Source organism: Protopterus annectens, chromosome 1.part0, assembly GCF_019279795.1.
Source record: "Protopterus annectens isolate FY-2018-M chromosome 1.part0, PAN1.0, whole genome shotgun sequence".
In the NCBI taxonomy this organism is placed as follows: Eukaryota; Metazoa; Chordata; order Ceratodontiformes; family Protopteridae; genus Protopterus; species Protopterus annectens.
This window is the reverse complement of record NC_056725.1, coordinates 1339272061-1339292539: the sequence shown is the minus strand read 5'-3', so window position 1 is coordinate 1339292539 and position 20479 is coordinate 1339272061. Positions and strand designations below refer to the sequence as shown.

The window sequence follows — 20479 nt, the reverse complement described above, 5'->3', positions numbered from 1 at the left end:
TTCACAATCACCGCAGAATAAAATATGAAATGAAAAAAGCAAAAAACTCTGTTTACTAATGTTTTAAAAACCTTGCATTACTGATGTGCTTTGTAGAGAAGCAGCAGCAGTCAAGTTGTAAAAGCCTGAAAGGCTGCTTTTCTGAATGTGTGAAATGCACAGATTAAAGTAATGAATGGTTCACAGGGAAAGCTGTTGTCAGTACAACTGCAATTTCAGATGGAATTTGGCTGTCGTCTTTGAAACATCCTGCAGAGACTCTTCCCCCTCCCCCCTCAGCCAAAGGTGAGCATGCTCAGAAAGGCAAACCTGAAATGTAAACAAAGGCTGAATCAAAACAAAAAATCCCTGGGATTGTCCCTTTAATACCTATACAACCTATTGGTGTATTTGCTTGTAACTGAATGAATTGGTATTCTTTTCTTATGTATCTCTTATTAGCAATGTACATTGCCTACCTATTTGGGGGCAACTGACATATTGGGCAAGAAAAACTGAAAAAATGGCGTTGGTTGCATCTTATATACCCCTGGCGCACTGGCGTCAGGGAGGAGGCGACAGCAACCAACGCCGGACCAAGACTTTGGAACTCTGCCCCCCCCCCCCCACACACACACACACACACACACACAGGCCAGAAGTGCAAAAGAGAGTGAGGTGGCAACCCTATCAACTAGGTGCACTGATACTGTTCATAAAAATAAAAAAGTTTTTTTATGCTTTGTGTGACATCCTTCCGGGGGGGGGGGGGGTGCATATCTGGTACATGCAGATCCATTGTAAGAGATTCCCACTGACTTTGAGTCAGTCCTTGCATTGTCAGCGAGCAACCATAATATACAGCTGAATTTACTTTAACATACATTTACTATGTGCACTTGCATTAAGAATACCAAGGAAAGGAAATCTGAAGTACTTAACTGTGTTTAAATGCATACACACACACACACACACACACACACACACACACACACATGCTTTTGTACACATGTACTTTATATACATACACATATACAGAAACACACACATGCACACACACTTTATATATATATACATATATATATATATATATATATATATATATATATATATATGTGTGTGTGTGTGTGTGTGCAATATGTGTGCATACAATTAATTATTTATAATAAATAACATAGTATACTTAAGCATTATTAATGTATACATTCTAGTAAATGTTGCTCAGTGATTTACTTGGTCACTGTCACACATTGGCTGTGTGTTCCACATGCAATCTTGGTCAATGCCTTTCTGTCAGTATTTTTTTCGTTGTATTGATAAGTGCATTTAATAATTGCTGTTATCTTTGCCAGTGTAGCGTATGTTGTGGCTGAAAAGGGTCCTGGGACCAGTTCACTTTCCTGGTTACCAAAGTATAAATAAATATGAAATAGAAAAAAGGAGGGGGAACATCACAGAAATAATTAAGGAACTAGTAAAGCACATTTTAAGTCTGCATCATTCATGAGAGAGAAAAATCCTCCCACTGAAGGCATTGGGAAGTAGCAGGCAGAGTCCTACTACTTGTCACTTGTAAATGTACAGCAAGGATTATTTACTGCAGTGAGAGTTTTCACACCTCAGCATGAAAGTGTGGGGGAGGGTTTATCAAGTTTTTTAGGACCACAAAAGACTCCTCTTACAAAAAAATGTTTTTTATCTGGTTTCTTTTGCTGCAAGTAGCTAACAGCTATTTATAGCATAGAACAAGCTCTGGCAGACAGATAAATGAGGCTCAGTCAGGTAAACAGAGAAGCATCTCTTTTACAGAAGGTGTGTTTAGATGACAGTTCTTTACAGCCCTGCCAGTATATTTTAATAGCATGAAAAAACAGCACCACTTCCTTATGTCTGGCATGAGTCATATAAAGAGGACTTGATATGTATTCTGAGAAGGAATGAAAGCAAGAAAATAAGATCACGTTACCAAGGCAGAACCCATCATCCGCCATTTTGAGAGAAACACATTAAAATTGTAAAAGAAACACTTGGAGTGATTTTGAGGCATTAAAATCGCTCAAAAACAAAGATACATTGAAAAAAAATTTTTTTGAGTTCTAAGGCGGAGTTTTCCTTTAATGAATTCAATCAACATGTGATTTCACAGAACACTACAAATTTTAGTAAGAATTGACCAAACATATGAGCCAAAAATCTGGATATTATGCAAATAATTTGGACAGTTGAGAGATATGCTCTTGACTTTTAGGTCAAGATAACTGGTTAAGCCTAAAATAAAGGTGGGGGGGGGGGGAGCAAAGGCTCAAAATAGGAACATATTTAATTGAATACTGGGATTTGTGTTACCATGCATTTTCTGAAGCAGAGGTATACCTGTGAGAGAGACACAGTAAGTGAGATGACCACTGGCAGCATCATGAGCAGTAAATCTGGATAAAGCCTAAAATAAAGGGGGAAACAGAGGCTCAAAAATAGAAAGGGATTTTAATTATTGCTCTTATCAAATTACAAACTTGCTTAAATAAAGGATATTTTACATCAAACATACATACTAATAGGTTATCATAGGTTAGTAGTAGGCTAACTGCCCTTGCGAGCCATTTTTAAGCCTAGCCAGTTATCCCCTGTGAGATTCAAACCCTGTACCTTGTGTTTGTAAGGCAAACACCTTAACCATTAGGCCACCCTCTCAACCCATAAAAAATAAGTAAGTAAAACACAACAATTTTACAGACAGCACATTGTCTAAGTGCAATAATGCCCTCCAGGGTATGTGTTATTGTGGAAATAATGCCCTTCCGGGGGTGTACAGGCCCTGCGCCTGGGGTGTCAGGCCTCAGAACACCCCTGGATGGGCATTATTTCTACAAAAAAAAAAAAAAAAAACCCTGTTGGGCATTACTGCTTACTTACATCCTTCTGGGGACAATGCAGCTATACTGCAATATGTCCTTCACTGGATATCCATAACAATTTCACAAGAAAAGATTATGTGAATGTCAATTGGCTGTACATAAACTCTAGCTCCCCTACAGCTAGCGTGAACTTATTTGGTTTCACACAACTAATTAATAGCCCCACACATTACAGCAAGGCATCAAATTCTCTATTAGACTGGATCCTAGTATCAGACCCTAGCAAATACACCACCTCAGGTACAATGTCTGATTGTCTCAGCTATCATTTCCCAGTCTATACAACCAGTAATCTCACACATCCACTTAAACAACATGTTTGTAAAACAACACAAAACCTTTTTAAGTTTAACCCAAAAGCATTCATTACTAACCTATCATCTATTAGCTGGAACATCCTAAAAATCATCCTCTTAGATGATGCTGTAAATGTATTCAGTACAACTTTCCTGACTATCCTAAATAGTCTAGTACCTCCTAGATTGTTAACAACTCCTAGAAGGAAGAGGCTAAAAACAAATAATGCAATCTGGCTATCCAAATAGAGTAGTATACTAATGCAGGACTGAGAAAAAGTGTGCAAAGAATGGCAAAAAATATAAACCACCACAATATCTTGAAAACTTCAGAACTGTAAAAGCTACAGGAACACAGGGTAGTGAAGGAAAAGAAGGGGAGAAATCGAACACCATCACGGAAATCGAACACCATCACGGAAGTATCAAATAAAGAAAACTGTAAAGCAGTTAAGACAAGAAGTGTCACTGTTAGCGGAGTACAGAAGAGGAAACAGATCAACAAAAATACTTAGATAGATGTGACGAAAGCAATGTACAGTATTAGAACAGATCAGGATTTATCATGCATTATCTCAAATAACAAACTAAAAATCTTACTGCAGGCAGAAAAATTTAGAAGACACAGATAAATATAAAGAAAAAGTACAAAATAAGCAATTTATTGATGACCCAAAAAAGTTTTTTTATGGAGAATTGGAAAACAAGGTAAAAGGAATTGAAAGACCACCAAAAAAAAGAAGAAATAGATATATTTTGGAGAAGTATTTCTGAAGATCCTCTGGCACATAGCAAATATGCTAAGTGGATAGAAGAAGTAAAAGAAAAAATAAGTTTAAAAGTACAAGATATGAAGTGGGATGAAATAATAGCCAGACAGAGTGAAACAAAGTTAAGAAAAGCCTCTAACTGGAAAACCCCATGCCCAGATGCAGTACCTGGCTTCTGGTTAAAAGCATTAACATCTTTGCAAGAAGATTTAGCCATGAGTAAGAACTATTTATATGCACACCCTGAACAGACACCAACCTGACTAACAACAGGAAAAACAATGCTCCTACTTAAGAGTGAACCTGCAAGCTACCCTAAAAATTATAGATATAGTTTACAGTCATTTAGAAAAAAACTCAGTTATGGCAATAAAACAAAAGAGCAATGAAAGTCATATGGAACAAAGGATCATTTGTTGATAAATAAAGGTATAGTGGAAAACTGTAAAAAGGAGAAGAATCTAAGTATGGCATGGACTGACTACAAAAGAGCATTTGATAGTGTCCCACAGTCATGGATAAAAGAGTTCTTAAAAATGTATAAGATACACCCTACACTGATCGGTTACATTACAGTGACCATAAAACAGAGGCAGACCACTTTGCAATTAAGCCATGATAAAGGACAAATTATTATCCCAGGGATAAAAATCCAAAGGGGGATATTCCAGGGTGTAACTCCGTTACCCCTGCTATTCTGTCTTGCCCTTAACCCATTAAGCTGTCTACTTAACAGATTAGGCCATGGCTATAATTTGGCTCCTAGAAAATGACAAAGTGTAAAGACTTCTCATTTTCTCTTTGTCGATGATGTAAAACTATGTAGCTCATCAAATGAGGAACTGAAAGCACAACTGCAAGTTGTCAAAACTTTTTCAGATGATATAAGAATGTCATTTGGCTTTGATAAATGCGCTAAAGCAACCTTTAAAGCAGGAAAACTGCAGCACCAAAAAAAATCAGTTTGGGACAAGAATGTGATATAAAAGAACTTGAGCAAGACGGGGTGTATAAGTATTTGGGAACTGATGAAGGATCAACAATAAAACATGAACAAATGCAAATAAAACTTAGTATTTCTTTAGAAGAGTTAAATTAATCCTAAAAACAGTGTTGACATCTAGGAACAAAATTCAAGCTATAAACCAATTTGCTCTTCCTGCCCTAACTTACATTTTTTGAGTGATTGACTAGCCCCAAAATGTGTTGGATAGATTACACTAGATTAGGAAAACAAGAAGGATGCATCATGCTCACCAAATGATTTATAAAAAGTCAGTGCATACCAAGATTATATATTCACTGATCTGAAGGAGGGACAGGCCTCCTTAGATCTGCAATCATGGGACTGCACACATATCTGCTGACCTCACAAGACCCAAACATAGTAAAAGTTTTGAAACATGAGGAGAATAATTCTAAGATGACTTCTTTGTTTAGTCTAGCAGAAGCATATCAGTGTCAAACAGTAATGGAAATCAAACCAGAGGTAGATAAAAATCAGGCAGCAAATGAACGTGCCAAAAAAAAAAAAGAAAGAATATAAGTTGAATGATCAGATGAGAAGGCAAGAAATGTGGAAAATGCATAAATATAAGTTGCAAGTATAGAAAACATCTGGAAGAACCTCATGTTGATCAGGATCAAATGCAGGAATGGTTAAAGGAAAACTCCACCTTAGAACTCAAAAAACATATTTTTTTCATTGTATCTTTGTTTTTGAGCTATTTTAATGCCTCAAAATCACTCCAGGTGCTTCTTTACAATTTTAATGTGTTTCTCTCAAAATGACAGATGATGGGGCCTGCCTTGGTAACGTGATCTTACTTTCTTGCTTTCCTTCCTTCTTCCCAGAATACATTTCAAGTCCTCTTTATATGACTCATGCCAGACATAAAGAAGTGGTGCTGTTTTCTCATGCCTTTAAAATATAATGGCAGGACTGTGAAGCAGTCATCTAAACACACCTTCTGTAAAAGAACTGCTTCTCTGTTTACCTGACTGAGCCTCATTTATCTATCTGCCAGAACTTGTTCTATGCTATAAATAGCTGTTAGCTACTTGCAGCAAATGAAAACAGATTAAAAAAACAGTTCTTTGTAAGAGGGGTCTTTTGTAGTCCTAACAAATTTGATAAACCCTCCCCCATACTCTCATGCTGAGGTGTGAAAACTCACTGCAGTAAATAATCATTGCTGTACATTTACAACTGACAAGTAGTAGGACTCTAAACTTAGTCTGTGTGCTACTTCCCAATGCCTTCAGTCGGAGGATTTTTCTCTCTCATGAATGATGCAGACTTAAAATATGCTTTACTAGTTCCTTAATTATTTCTGTGATATTCTCCCTCCTTTTTTCTATTTCATATTTATTTATACTTTGGTAACCAGGAAAGCGAACTTGTCCTAGGACCCTTTTCAGCCACAACATGAGTTACACTGGTAAATATAATAATTATTAAATGCACTTATCAATACAAAGAAAAAAAATACTGACAGAAAGACATTGACCAAGATTGCATGTGAAACACATAGCCAATGTGTGACAGTGACCAAGTAAATCACTGAACAACATTTACTAGAATGTATGCATTAATAATGCTTAACTATACTATGTTGTTTATTATAAAGAATTCATTGTATGCACACACACACACACACACACACACACACACACACACACACACACACACACACACACACACACACACACCACACACACAATGTGTGTGTGGTGTATGTGTTTCTGTGTATGTGTATGTATACAAAGTACATGTGTACAAAAGTGTGTGTGTGTGTGTGTGCGTGTGCATTTAAACACAGTTAAGTACTTCTGATTTCCTTTTCTTATGCGTTAGCATTGTCGCCTCACAGTTAGACGTTGCCCATTCGATTCTCAGTTAGAGCGTCTTCTGTGTGGCGACATGCATGAATGGGCGTTCCTTCGTTGAAGGTTGTGCGTTAGGCCCGGCAAGCCAGCACGACAAAATCTACTGCCAATCATTAGCGGACCAGAGTTCTGCTGTGGCGACCCCTAACCGGAAAAAGTGATCTTAATGCAAGGGCACATAGTAAATGTATGTTAAAGTAAATTCAGCTGTATATTGTGGTTACTCTCTGACAATGTGGTTGCTCTCTGACAATGCAAGGACTGACTGAAAGTCAGTGGGAATCTCTTACAATGGATCTGCATGTACCAGATATGCATCCCCCTCTGGAAAGATGTCACACAAAGCATAAAAGACCTTTTTTATGAACAGTATCAGTTAACCTAGTTGATAGGGTTGCCACCTGACTCTCTTTCTGCAGTTCTGGTCTGTATGTGTGTGTGTGTGGGGGGGGGGGGGGGGGGTGAAAGTTATAAATGCATTTATACTTTACAAGAAAAAATATTTACTGATTTTTCTCTAAATGTCTCGGAAATCTTTGCTACTACTCTTAAGTTATCTTAACACAAACTATTATAAACAACATTTAAATCGTAGAATTTCAGTACTGTGTTGCTGCTTATGTAAATTTGTCAGAAGAGATGACAACTACCTTTAAACCCCTGACTGATCTAATTGCGTTGTTTTGCTATGAAAGGGGAGTGTTTAGTTCTCCTCCCCTCTGCAATAAAAACAGTGGAAACAATTCCAGAGCTTTCTGTCTTTTGTATATTAGCTGCTGTGTTCCTAACATTAGCAGGATTAATTATCCATCTAAGATTGCAGCAGTACTTGACAGGGTACTGCCGATTTAACTGTGTCTATGATATGTCATGCAGGTGGAGACAAATTTCTTTGCAAAGTATGTGAGAAGTTGAGTTTAAAAAAAAAGGTGGCCTTTCCCTTCCTTTGACTCCAATATAAGGGATTAGAAGTTTTAAAATATACAAGCAGGTTTCTGGTACATACACAATGCTGGAACCATATTGTAGGGAGAAAAGAAACCTAACAATTAAGTTAAACTGTGTGAGAGGATGGAGTTTTCCTTTAAATAATTACATACATTGGAGTTTCAGCCTTCATATCCTTCAGAAAATATATGCTTATGGAAACCCTGTTATTCTAGCAACATTTCAAGTTTATAAGGGCAGTATTTAAAATCTGTCCTTATATTTTGGTCCTTTCTTCCCCTGTAATTTGTGGCTCTTTCCAGATTTCTTATGCTAAGAGGTCGAGAGTTAGGGAAACCTCTTAACTGCTGCTGCCAGGGTATCGCTTGATCACTTTCACTCTTCAAGTCTGTGTCTCTCTCTCTCTCTCTCTCTCTCTGCCACACACACACACACACACACACACACACACACACACACACACACACACACACACACACACACACACAGTCTCTTCTGCTTTCATGCACGCATTCGCTCACATGAGCAGACAGCAACATAAACACACATACTTTTTCCCTGTTACATTAATTTTTTACACTCGCTAAACAGCAAAAGCGCTGCTTAGCAAGTGTAAAATAATATCTCAATCTCTCTCTCATAACTCTTTCGCACAGATATAAACACACACACACACACACACACACACACACATATCCTTTTTTATTTTATTTTTTCTTCTATTTTTATTTTTCACTGGCTAAACAGCAAAAACGCTAATTAAGGAGCGTAAAATAATGGCAGCAGTTATTTTTTATTTTTATTTTTTTTCAGCCCGAGCATCACGGCATCTTGATATGCTGCCGTGAAATGGCAGACTCTTTTTTCAGTGGGCATTACCTGTAGATTAGCATGCTGTTGGAGAACAAAGGTTCTCCAATCAGGGTGCAAGATACAGGTTGCCCATTCCATAAAGAACAGTAGTACATATTTGTTTATTGTTGTTTAATATTAGGAAAGTTATAAGAAGTTCTACTGAACTGAATTTTGTGGTAGTTGTTGGGAAATATTAAAGCAATACTACTGCATTTCCTCTTTATACAGTCATTATAGAAGATAGTATAGCCAGGAGGTGTAATTTCTGAGTCACTTATGCTGGGTTTAAACCAAGTGTCAGTTACAGCAAAAATATCAGATTTATGGTGGGTAATCCAAGCATGTACTTCAGAAATTTCATTTCTTATTCTTCCAACATTTATGGCAGCAAAAGTTAGACTGCTGGGGTTGGGGGTTGACCATTGTAGGGTTAGAGCAGTGTGTGAAAGAGAATTGCCTTTTAATGTTCATTGTGATAGATGGGGCCAGGATTAGGGTGAATGTCTCCTCGTAGAAAGACTCTAGAATACTGGGGAATTACTGATACTTGTTTTATAGAGAGTATTTTCCACCTAATTTTGTTTTGCCTTGAGTTGAAATGGAGTTAATCAGTCTATATTTGGAGTAAAAGTGAGGGGCATCATTGAATAGCTTTGGTACGATATACGAAGAATGTAGGGAGGAAGTATGAATAGATGATTGGGAAAGAGTTAGAGATACTTTGCGCACTATGATGGAGTCATGGTAGGATGAAAGGTTGCCCAGTAACAGGAGAAGAATAGAGGATAAGCCGAGTTGTAGCATTATTAAGTAAAGGGTCATATGAGTTTGCTTAAATACAGTTCAGTAAGACTGTAGTGGCCATTTTCTTTGCAGGCTGAGAGTGTCTAAAACCAGCTACACTTGTGTGCACTTAGTTCATTTAAATTGAGGTATAGTGGCTGTTTCCATGGATTCTTCTTTACTCTTTTGGGAAACATGGGGCTGTAAATAACCCACTAGTATCATTAGCATTTCTGTTCAAGACAGCTGAGGTTTATGTAATGGAAATAAATTCCCTTCTGTGTTCTTATTTATTGAAATACTTACAGAAATATGAGGAATTATGCTCCTTTGCATAATTAATAGTATAAGCAACACCCAGTATCTTCAAACTCAACAAGTTGTAGTGCAAGTGTGTGTCAGTGACAATTTTTTTCCAATATAATCTTAGATTTCACCTGGAGATACTCTGTAATTTGTAAGTCTATTGGTTCTGGAAATATTGATGCACATATGGATATTTTCTTAACTACTAACAATTATAAACATCCCCAGCACAGTTCACTGTATATGGACAGTGGCAGTGTATTTTTGTCTCCCTCCACAACATTTCACACACACTGCCCCTTAATAACATAAATATCACACAACTATGAAAATATTAATGTACTTATGAACATGTGAATAACAAGTGAGAGGCTGATTATCTTCAATGCTGTGCATGCTAGATAAACAGCCTTACTGGCATTTTGTTTCTTGCACCTTTCCCTTTCATATGCTCTCTATTATCAATTGGTATTCCATTTAGTTAGATGAATACGGCCACAAAAATATTGTGATGCCAAAATGAGTTTTGAGTTTTAAAAAGTATGAAAAAAATGTGCTGTAAGTGTTAATGAGCATGGTAATTTGATGGGAAAGTGAGACATCATCAGTGATGCTGAAAGTAAGTGCCTGCATTGGTACCCTTGGGCAACCACTACAGCACTGTTTTCTTTAGGTCCTTAGGGGACATAATACTTAATTGCTTTGTTCTACTTGATGATACTTAATAATGCAACAGCAGATTATGAAAGTTATCTCTAAACTGTTATTAGCTGTATTACAGTATATCCATAGCAATGTTTTCTGGATTTTCTGACTGATCATCTTTTGTTTTGTTTGTTTTCATCTCAGGTTTCCAGTGGCTACCTAGTAGTAGTCTTTGTCTATGTGACAGAGTATATTGGAATTAAAGCACGCACTTGGGCATCTATGCACGTTCATGCTTCCTTTGCTGTGGGACTAATGATGGTAGCTTTAATCGGTTACTTGGTGCGAACTTGGTGGATCTATCAAATCGTGCTATCTCTTATGACTTCTCCCTTCCTCCTTTGTTGCTGGATGCTACCTGAAACACCTTTCTATCTCTTGACAAAAGGAAAGACTGCAGAAGTTCAAAGACTTGTACGTTCAATGGCAAAACGGAATGGTGTCACCAGTTCATGCCAGTTTTTAAAGAAAGATGACTCAGTTAGCAAGAAATATGGCACTGAAAAGGAAGGCATGATGTTGAAAAAATACAGTATCCTTGATCTATTCAGCACCTGGCATCTGGCATGCAGGACATTTACAGTGTGGCTGGTGTGGTTCACAGGCAGTTTAGGATACTATGTATTCTCTCTGGGCTCCGTCAATTTAGGAGGAAATGCATACTTAAATCTCTTCCTTGCAGGTAAATGTTTATGAGTCTATCAAATGGGTAGGTGTTATGGCACAATGATTGTTTTTTTAATATGAAATAGGCTGTTTAGATGACATGACAGAGGGATAGTCAATTACATCAAATTGTCATTAATTCATGATGAATTAACAGGCTGGCAACAGCAGGACTAAGGTAATCAGGTGTTAGGACAGCTCAGCACATAAAACTTTCCCAGGCTACCATAGTCCCTCCCCTATCCCTTAATTATACATAATACCATGTATTTGTTGCTGAACTCATCTCTGTGGTCAGTAAACAGCCATAGGCTATTGCCTCAACTTTTGAAGAAAACATTTTGCTCTTTCAGTGAGTACCCTGTGTTATCCTTGTTAAGCTCTCTTGTTTAACTATTTGACAGTCTTATCAGACTTTTTTATTCAACTGGTAGAATCTGTCCACTTTTTATTACTCTGACCACTTTGGGCCTATTCTTGTCAGAACCTCACCAATTACTTATTTGAAAGAGAAAAAAATGTTGCCTTCAAGTGTTATAACTCACTTTTCGAATCAAGGTTATGTTCCAACTTGTCTTTTTACTTTTAATTGGAGTTTCCCAAGTTTATAAAGAAATGGACTGTGTGCTCTATAAATATTCTTGTGGTAACTAGATCACCGCATAGGACAAACACCAAAGTTACATGTAGTGTTTGAGAAAGGGGCGTAATTCTCCTGTATTGATGTATTTGCCTTATTTTACTTCAGCAACATTAAAAAATTCATAGTAATCAATTAAGGTTCTATATGTATGAGAAAATTCTTTCTGTCCGGGAGGAGATTAAACCTTCATATTCCTTAGTGCCTAGTTTATTCACATCTGTTGAGCTTCATTCCAAGAAGCACAAAGCTTATAAGGTTCCCAAATATCGATAGAGCCTTCCCTCTCCAAGAACAGAACCAAAATCTGAAGTGATGAAGTACATTGTACTTAAAGTGATTTTACAAGCTGCAGAATTTAAGTCTCCAGCAATAAAAAAAATTTGGGCTCTCTAGGTATGCTACTCCCAGAGTCTCTCCCACCCCTGCATTTCTAGATTTTGACCACAGCAAGTTAGCAGAGGCCCTTTAGAGGGCTAAGAAGTAACTATCTGCTGTCCCTTTCTCTGGCTGTTTTGGGGATAGGGTCCCCTCACTTTTTTCTCCTCTGTCCTTGAGTCAACAAAAATTTTCACACCTACCTCTTAACTTTAGCAGTAGTTTCAAAGCAGACATCATGTACTTTTCTGGTATTCACCATACATTTTGGTTGATGCTAGAAGGAATTTTAGTGTTAGAGTCTGTTGTGCTCTTTTTGGAGCCTTCTACATCAGCATGACTAGATCTTCCATCAACTAGTCAATCAGCATGGATGATTTTGATGCCATTCCTCTCACTTTCTATGGGTTCTCAGCACCAGTGCTCGGGTATTGGAACTTAGCACCAGTGCTGATGCCAGACCCCTCCAAGTTGATGCCACTATGGTCAGCCCCAAATCAATTAACCCCAGAGCCCATAAAACAGAGTCAGCTGTTAGTACTTCACTTGATGTCAACTGTGCTAACATCTTTGCAGTGCCCCTCTTATGTCTTTTGCTGCATTGATGATGGACCATTTTTGCATTCTACTGTGTGTCCTACAACTGTTACATAGCAGGACAGAGAGGTTCAAAGTCTTTCTGCTAAATTCCCAAGTATCACCTGACGCATCCTCCTCATCTTCTAACTCACCCTTTTGAAGATTCATAGAAAAGCATTGTGCAAGTGGAAGCACATAGGCTACATTGTAGAGTCCTCTATCCTAGAGTTCAGTGAGGAGGAGGAAGATAATTCTCCAACTTCTCCCATAGAAACATCAGGTTTATGGAAATCTTAGAAATTAAGAAGCAGTGATGGATATGGGCCACCATTTATTTCAGGGAAACCTTGACATGTTGGCTGCAGAGCCTAGAGATCTGACCAGATCCTTTGGCCCACCCATGCAGAGTGGAACATTTGATAAGAAATTCCTGTCATGGATATGCTATTCACAGCAGCTGCCACTAAAAGAACTGTGACTCTTCAAAGCCTTATAGTCTGTCTTCAGATAATGAGTCCAGGGTCATGCCTCACCTTGTGGCATGAGTTTGTGCATTCTTTTCATTTTTTTTTCTGTGGGAATTAACTACATGGCTGTCATGGGGGAACTCCCTTGAGACCTGGAAGAAGTTCAGATGCCCAGGGCAACTTCCAGAGGGGTTGTGTGTCTGCCTATTAGGTCTTAGCTGGATGCAGTTGGAGGTCATCTGATATTTTTCATATTGATCACTGCTGCAGTAGCCTTAGCAATATGAATAATATCCTGCCAAGGATATAACAGCTGGCCAGCTTTCAAAGCTTTAGGGCAACTTCCATGCACCCAAGCTGTCAAGCAGCTTGAGCTGAACTGACTAAAAGACAAGTTTGGGTATGAAGCCCTTCAGAGCTTTACTACCGCAGGAGAGTACTCTCCTCTGAGGCTTTTGACGATCACCTGTCAGTTTGTGCTTTCCTTAACTGGGCAGATAAGTTCCCTTTGGGGGAAAACCTTCCAATTTCTTATTTCTACTGATGATTTATTACTTTCCTTTTCATGGAAGTTATTTTAAAGGAGTGTTGTGTTTTAATGGATTGTCTCAAGACTGTAACATACTTTTAAATGTAGCACTTGCTGTTTCTGTCATTTTAAAAGTAGTGTTATCTAACTGATGAAACTATTCTCTATGGAGAAATTGTTTTTTTTTAAGTTGTAGGAGTGTAATAGTGTTTGAAAGTGCCTTTTACCATGTTTTTTCTGTTAAAAATTGTAACTTTTCTGGACTGGTAGTTTTACTGGCATTGTTGCTTTCTTTTCCCCAGGATTGAGACACCATTTTCGGCTTGACCATAGGACAGTTTGTCACTCATGGTCGGTCATTCTTCCAACCACAAAAATAAAAAGATCTGATGTTATCTGTTTTCATTCAGTCCTCAACTAATGGGATTGGATCCAATCCTCAGATCCGACTCGGCCATTTTACTAGCTCGTGGCCACCAACAAACTCTCAAGTTCCTTCCCTATCCATAATGCACCACCTCTAACATCCCTCGTTTGCCGGTTTAGTGTTTAGACATGGTCACCTTCAACTGTCGAGTCTTCATTGGAGAGTTAAGTTAATTTTTCATATTTCCTCTCTAAAAACTTCTTCATACCACTATTTCTTTAGTCTTTAATCTTCATTTTTTTTTCATTTTAAGTCTTTCTCTCTTTTCTTTCTTACACTTTGAGTGTAAAACTTTTCTACCATCGTTGGTAGGCCTACCTTCTTCTCTTTACCATTTTTAACGTGTAGTGTAATCTCTGTAATTACCATTGCCAATATTTTCTCATTGTCTACAATTTTTTTTGTAGTTCTTATATACCATTCCTGGTATTTTCCCCATTTTCTTTTCCTTTCTGCCTATTAAAAAAAGTTTACTTTAACTCTCTCCTTTTTTGTTCTTTTTTCCTAGAAAAATGTCTGAAAAAGGTCCAGCAGGTGTTAAAAAATGTGACAAGTGTGGGCATAAGTTGCCTTTGTCTGATGCCAGTAATCTTTGTGTGTACTGTTTAGGACCAGAACACTTGCAACAGGACTATAGTATTTGTCATGGGTTCAATCCCTGAGCTTTAGCAGACAGGAAAAATAAGCTGAACCTGATGTTGTCATTTTTATTCTTCCTCATAAATGGGTCTAGGATCCGCTCTTCGGATCCGACTTGGCCACATTTACAAGACTTCTGATCCTAAATTCAAGCTCCTCCCACTACCCATAATGCTCTATTCCATCCCCAACTCTTCAGATCTCGTTTTCCACTATCAAGATAGGACAAACATCTTGATACTTGAGCTGTAAGAGAGTTCTTTTTGGGGTCATTGTACTTTTTTCTTATATCTAGTTATTTCTCTGGTTAAGTTAAGTTTATAACTGCTTTCTCTCCCCCCCTCCAGTTTTTCACTGGCTCCAGGGTCTTTTTCTTTCTGTAGTTTCCCTTCTACCCTTTAGTACCATTCTTGGTACTTTGGCCTGTTAAAGTTTTCCCCTGTATTTAGAGATATAAATATCTTTGCTTAAAAAAAAAAAAAAAAAAAAAAAAGAGTTGAGTAGAGTAGAATTTATTTGTTGGTATAGCTTCTAGCATAATCATTCTTTCCTTTTAAGATTGTCTTTTTAGCCATTTAAACCCTTTCCTATTCATGGTTTATTAGTATTTTTTCTTGTGCAGGATGCCCGAGAAACCAGAAAAACCTACTGGTTTCAAAAAGTGTACTTCTTGTGGGCATAAGATTCCCAATTCTGATGCCCACAAGATGTGTGTGTATTGTCTTAGAGCAGCCCACCTTGACTCATCTTTTGTTATTTGAACAACATTTAATCCTAGGGCACACTCAGATAAGGGAAATAAATTGATTCTGAAAGGGCTTCTACCAGCTGCAGGTGGAGATCAAACCCCTCTAAGGCTTTGCAGCCTCCCTCGGAGTCTAGGAAAAGACCCATTCCAAGATCTCAAAGTGCATCCTCTGAACCTACAGAAAAATTGAAGCTCTCAGATCTGACTGCTTTCGATCTGAAGCCCTTTGACTGATCCTCGGATCCACAACATTTCTTGGATCTGACCAATTCAACCTATGCTGTTAGCTCTCCTGCTCCATCCACCTCCTTCTTATATCCTAAACTCATGAATCCAACCAGCAGAGGTCACAACCTGAATTCCTGCTGAAGCTAGTTTCTCCAGCCCTACCATCAAAGTTATTTGAAACTCTGAAGAAGCATTGAAGGCCCCTGTCCACTGCTTTATCCAGGTCTTTGAGGAGTTTGACAGAGGCTGACATGGACAGGATAATGCGGAGATTTCTCGGGGCTCATACCCATATAGAGTCCTCTCTTGGATACCTGATTGCTCCTACCACCCAGTTCTTTCTCCTTCTCTGATCTAACCTGTGGTTTTGGAGTCCCAGAATTGAAGAACCCTGAGAGGTTCAGTGTTGGATCTGAGGAACCTTCCCTCCTCAACTCCAGTGGTGTCCCTAATCAGCCCTGCTCCAATTTCTTCGGATCAGAGCGGATCTCAGAGTCGAGAGGTCAGCACTAGGTCTGAGGGGTTGGGTTCGGTTCCTACTTTGTTGGACCATTTCTTTTCCTTGGTGCCTTGACCCTGGACAGCTCAGGTCCAGTTCTCTTCAGAGGGCCCGGATCCAGGGTTGGCCCCGACCTTCCTTCTTTGGCAGCTTTAGCTCCAAGGAAGGGGGTGAGGTTTCCATCAGCCTTTCAGGTAGTCGAAAGGGCCTTCCCTTTGCATAGAGAGCCATCCTCTCTGATTTCAGATCCTACCCCTTTGTCCTTTTCAGGTACAAACTCTGAGACCATGATTTCTGCTTCTCAAGGTCAGCCAGTTCTGGGAAGCCTCTCCACATGTTCCCCAGAGAGATTTCCCCCTCTTCCAACACTTCTCCCAAACACCCCATAGAAGAGGACCCTCGGAAAAGAATGTGTAAGAGGAGCACATATACTTCCCTATGGAGTCTCTCATGGAGACACTGATTTTGATGAGGGAGAGGATCCCCTGATTGCCATCTGATGATATCTCCTTTGGAGACATCCTGGAAAGCCTTTCAGGGCTGGCCCGTCTACATCTTTGGTGCCCCTCCCCCAGTGGATGAACTTATTGACTGGTTTCCCACCATGCTTGGAAGGAACGGGACTCTGTTGAGACAATCCCCAAGTGCCCAGATAAGATTTTAATTTCCCCTTCAGACAGACCTTACTGGAGCAAGGGAATCCCTGTTGATGCCATAGTTGTGGCTGCAGCCACTAAGAAGGAGCTAGCTGAACAAAGCTCCTCTGTCCATCCACCAAACAGGGAGTCCAGAGTGAGAGAGTTGGAAAGCACATGTACGCCTCAGTTACATTCATGCTGAGGTTGTTAAATTACCTGGCGCATTTTGCTCACCTAGGGAGAGATTTGATCAAGGAGCTTTCAAACTCTGTCTCTCAGTCATTGTCTGCAGAGGATCTCAAGAAGGTTTCTCCTCTACTGGCTACTGTTTCATCCATTGCCAATTCCTCATTGAGGCTGATCTCCCCTACAGCGGTGGGTACCACATGAGCACGCAGCGGTGGGTACCACATGAGCAGCCGGTTCAGGCATAGCCATTAGAAGGCATGCTTGAATGAGGATATGTGACTTCGTGGAACTCTTCAAAGTATCTTTTGTTTATTCCCTGTTTGATGGCTCCTCCTTGCTAGGGCCATCAGTGAAAGATACTCTCACCCACAATGATTAGGAAGGAAATACCCTGTCTGCCAATGAAATCAGTGTTTCTACCCCTCATTGTACATTCTGTAGGAACCAGCAAAGCAGTAAGAAAATGTGGTTCCAGAAATCTCAGGGGCCTTTTCAAGACTCGCGCAGGGACACTTCCTCCAGAGGTAGAGGAAGAAGTTTCAATGGAAGACGTCGGCCCAGAGGCAGAGGGGTCAGCAAAATCAGGTCTTCAGAGACTCCTTCACTGATAGGCCCTATCAGTGCTCCTGAAACATTGCCCGAGTGTCCACCTCTGGAGGCAGTCGGAGGTCATTTTTCCTTGCAGCTAGGTACCTCGACAAACATTAAAATAATTCCTGGGTGCTAAAAATTATATCCAGGGGTTACTACATACCCTTTTTCCCTTCCACCTCCCATTCAACTGAAGAAACTCCCCAACATTCCATGCACTCAGAGGGAGTACACAGCTTGGGAAATACAGAAGCTGTTACAAAAAAAAGAGTCATCCAGGATGTCCCACCCAAACAGATAGGATTTGGAATTTGCTCCCGCTTCTTTTTAGTGCTAAAGAAGACAGGGGCCTAAGACCTTGGATCTAAGCAATTTATCTATTATTTGTTTACTGAGAAAGTCCAACTTGGAACAAAGCCAATTTTCAGCAGTTGCCTGGGGATAAACGCTCCAAACATATGTTTTTGTAATGTGGGAGAAAACTGGAGCACCCGAAGGAAACCCACACAAACGCAGGGAAGACATACAGACTCCGCACAGAAGGCACCCCAGCCAGGAATTGAACTGGAGAACCTCTTGCTGTGAGGCGACAACGCAGCCTCTGCACCACTGCGCCATCCAATTTTATCACCCCAGATGGAACAATAACCCACAATCCCTGGCTTAGGAGGCCAGTGCCTTATCCATTAGGCACTGGGACCAACTTTGAATCAGTTTGTAAAGAAATCAAAGTTCTCAATGGTTATGGTTCAGTCCATCCCGCCTCTTTTGTGCAAGGACAATTGGATGTGCTCTGTGGATCTCCAGAAAGCATACTATCACATCAAAATAGACAGGCACTCCAGGAGCCATCTGTTCTTTCGGGTGGGAGCCAATCACTACCAGTTCAGAGCACTGCCGTTTGGGCTCACTGCAGTCCCCGGGCATTCATCAAATGCATGTCAGTGATGACAGCTGGCTTGAGACTCAAACAGTACCAGGGGTTTCCTTATCTAGATGATTGGCTCCTCACTCCACCCTCCAGGCATCAACTTCTGCAAGCCACGGATTTCTTGCTCCAGATCTCCAGCAACTCAGGCATTTCATTAAACCATGCCAAATCAAGCCTAATGCCTGCACAGAATCTGGAATTTGTAGGAACTCAATTGAATAATATGATTCAAGTGGCATCATTACCTTTTCATCACATCACATCATTGAGAATTCAGGTGTGGGCCTTACTATGTCATCTGTCCCCTCCAACAAAACTAGTACTAAAAGCTTGTGGATCGATGTCAGCTGCCATTTTTTTTATTTCCTTTAGCAAGATTCTTTATGTGAGTCCTTCACTGAACATTGGCACTGCAGTCGTCCATTCTTTGTCATGTTCTGTCATTCCCCATAACACTCACTCGAGTCTGCAAATGTCTTTTGCTGGTGGATTCATTCAGACGACCTGTTCCTGTGTTCCTGAGCATGCTGTTCTCACTTCCTCCTCCAGTCGCCACAGTGACCACTGATGCTTCCCAACTGGGGGGGGGTATTTTCTGGGAAAGATGGTCCAAGGCATGTGATGCCCCTCGGAGATCAAGTTGCATCTCAGTGTCTTAGAGGTGAGAGCAGTCCTCCTAACATTGCAAGCCTTTCAGGACGTTCTCCCTCTAGGAACTATTGTAATCCACATGGACAAAGTGTCAGTGGTCTGGTACATCAGCAAACAAGGAGGAACACTTTCCTACTTATTGTGCAGAGAGGCCATGAGGGTCTGGGAATGGGTGATCTCTTCAGACTGCTTTCTCACTGCAATGCACATACTGGGAAAAATTCGCAACTCGTTGGTGGACAGAATCAGCAGGTCCTTCCTGATCCCTCATGAGTGGTCCCTGAATCAAACAGTAGTGAGTATGAGCTTCAGTCGCTGGGGCCAGCCTTGCTGCAACCTTTTTGCCTTGTCTCTCAATAAGAAGTGAAGCAAGTATTTTGCTCTGATCCCTGCTCTGGGGGAGTCATTGAGGGATGCTCTGATTCACAGTTAGCCCCAGTGTATCCCCCTCTTCCTCTGATTCCAAAGTTACCACAGAAAGCAAGCAAGCTGAAGAGCTCTGTTATCCTCAGTGCCCCCTTCTGGCCTCAATGGGTATTGTTCCCCTTTCTCTGGTATCACATGAGATATCCTCCATGGATACTGGAGCCCACTCAGGATCTCTTATGTCACCCATCAGGAATTCAGCACCCCAGTCTCTACACCCTCAAGTTGACCACGTGGTTTCTCCACTTCCAGTGATAGTAAGACAGCCCAAGCTTGCTTTGTGACATTGTCTTGGCCTCCACCAAAAATGTCTACAGAAGCAAATGGAAAAGATTTTCTATATGGGCTTCCAAGCAAAATATTTACCCTTTTTCAGCACCTACTTCAGCCATTCTTCTTTTTCTCACTACTCTTTTTAAGGAAGGGGCAAGTTTTTCTACTTTTAAACTTCAATTGGCAGCCATATCCAACTTCCACACTTGAAATGAGTCATTATCTCTGGCATCTTCCAGGTTATGTAACGCTTTCATGAAGGGAGTCTTCCTCCTCAGACCTTCAATAAAGTTTCCGTCTCCCCATTGGGATGTGACAGTGGTCCTTCAAGGGCTAAATCAGAAGCCCTTTGAATCAGTGGGCACATGCAATATGAAGTTTCTGTCTTAGAAAATAATCTTTTTAGTAGCTATCACTTCCGGAAAAAGGAATCTCTGAGCTCCAGGCTATATCAGCTAAGCCTCCTTACATTGTTTTCCATAAGGATAGGGTATCCCTTTGAATCAACCATATATTTATGCTGAATGTGGCTAT

At 40.0% G+C, this 20479-nt stretch overlaps 1 protein-coding gene across 1 annotated transcript in view; it reads left to right on the top strand.

Moving 5' to 3' along the window:
- Positions 1-20479, top strand: part of SLC22A16 (solute carrier family 22 member 16) — a 530176-nt gene that overhangs the window by 305961 nt on the left and 203736 nt on the right. The window contains exon 4 of the mRNA XM_044071399.1: positions 10591-11128. Within this exon, the coding sequence (XP_043927334.1) occupies positions 10591-11128 (538 nt within the window). The remainder of the gene's footprint in view (positions 1-10590; positions 11129-20479) is intronic.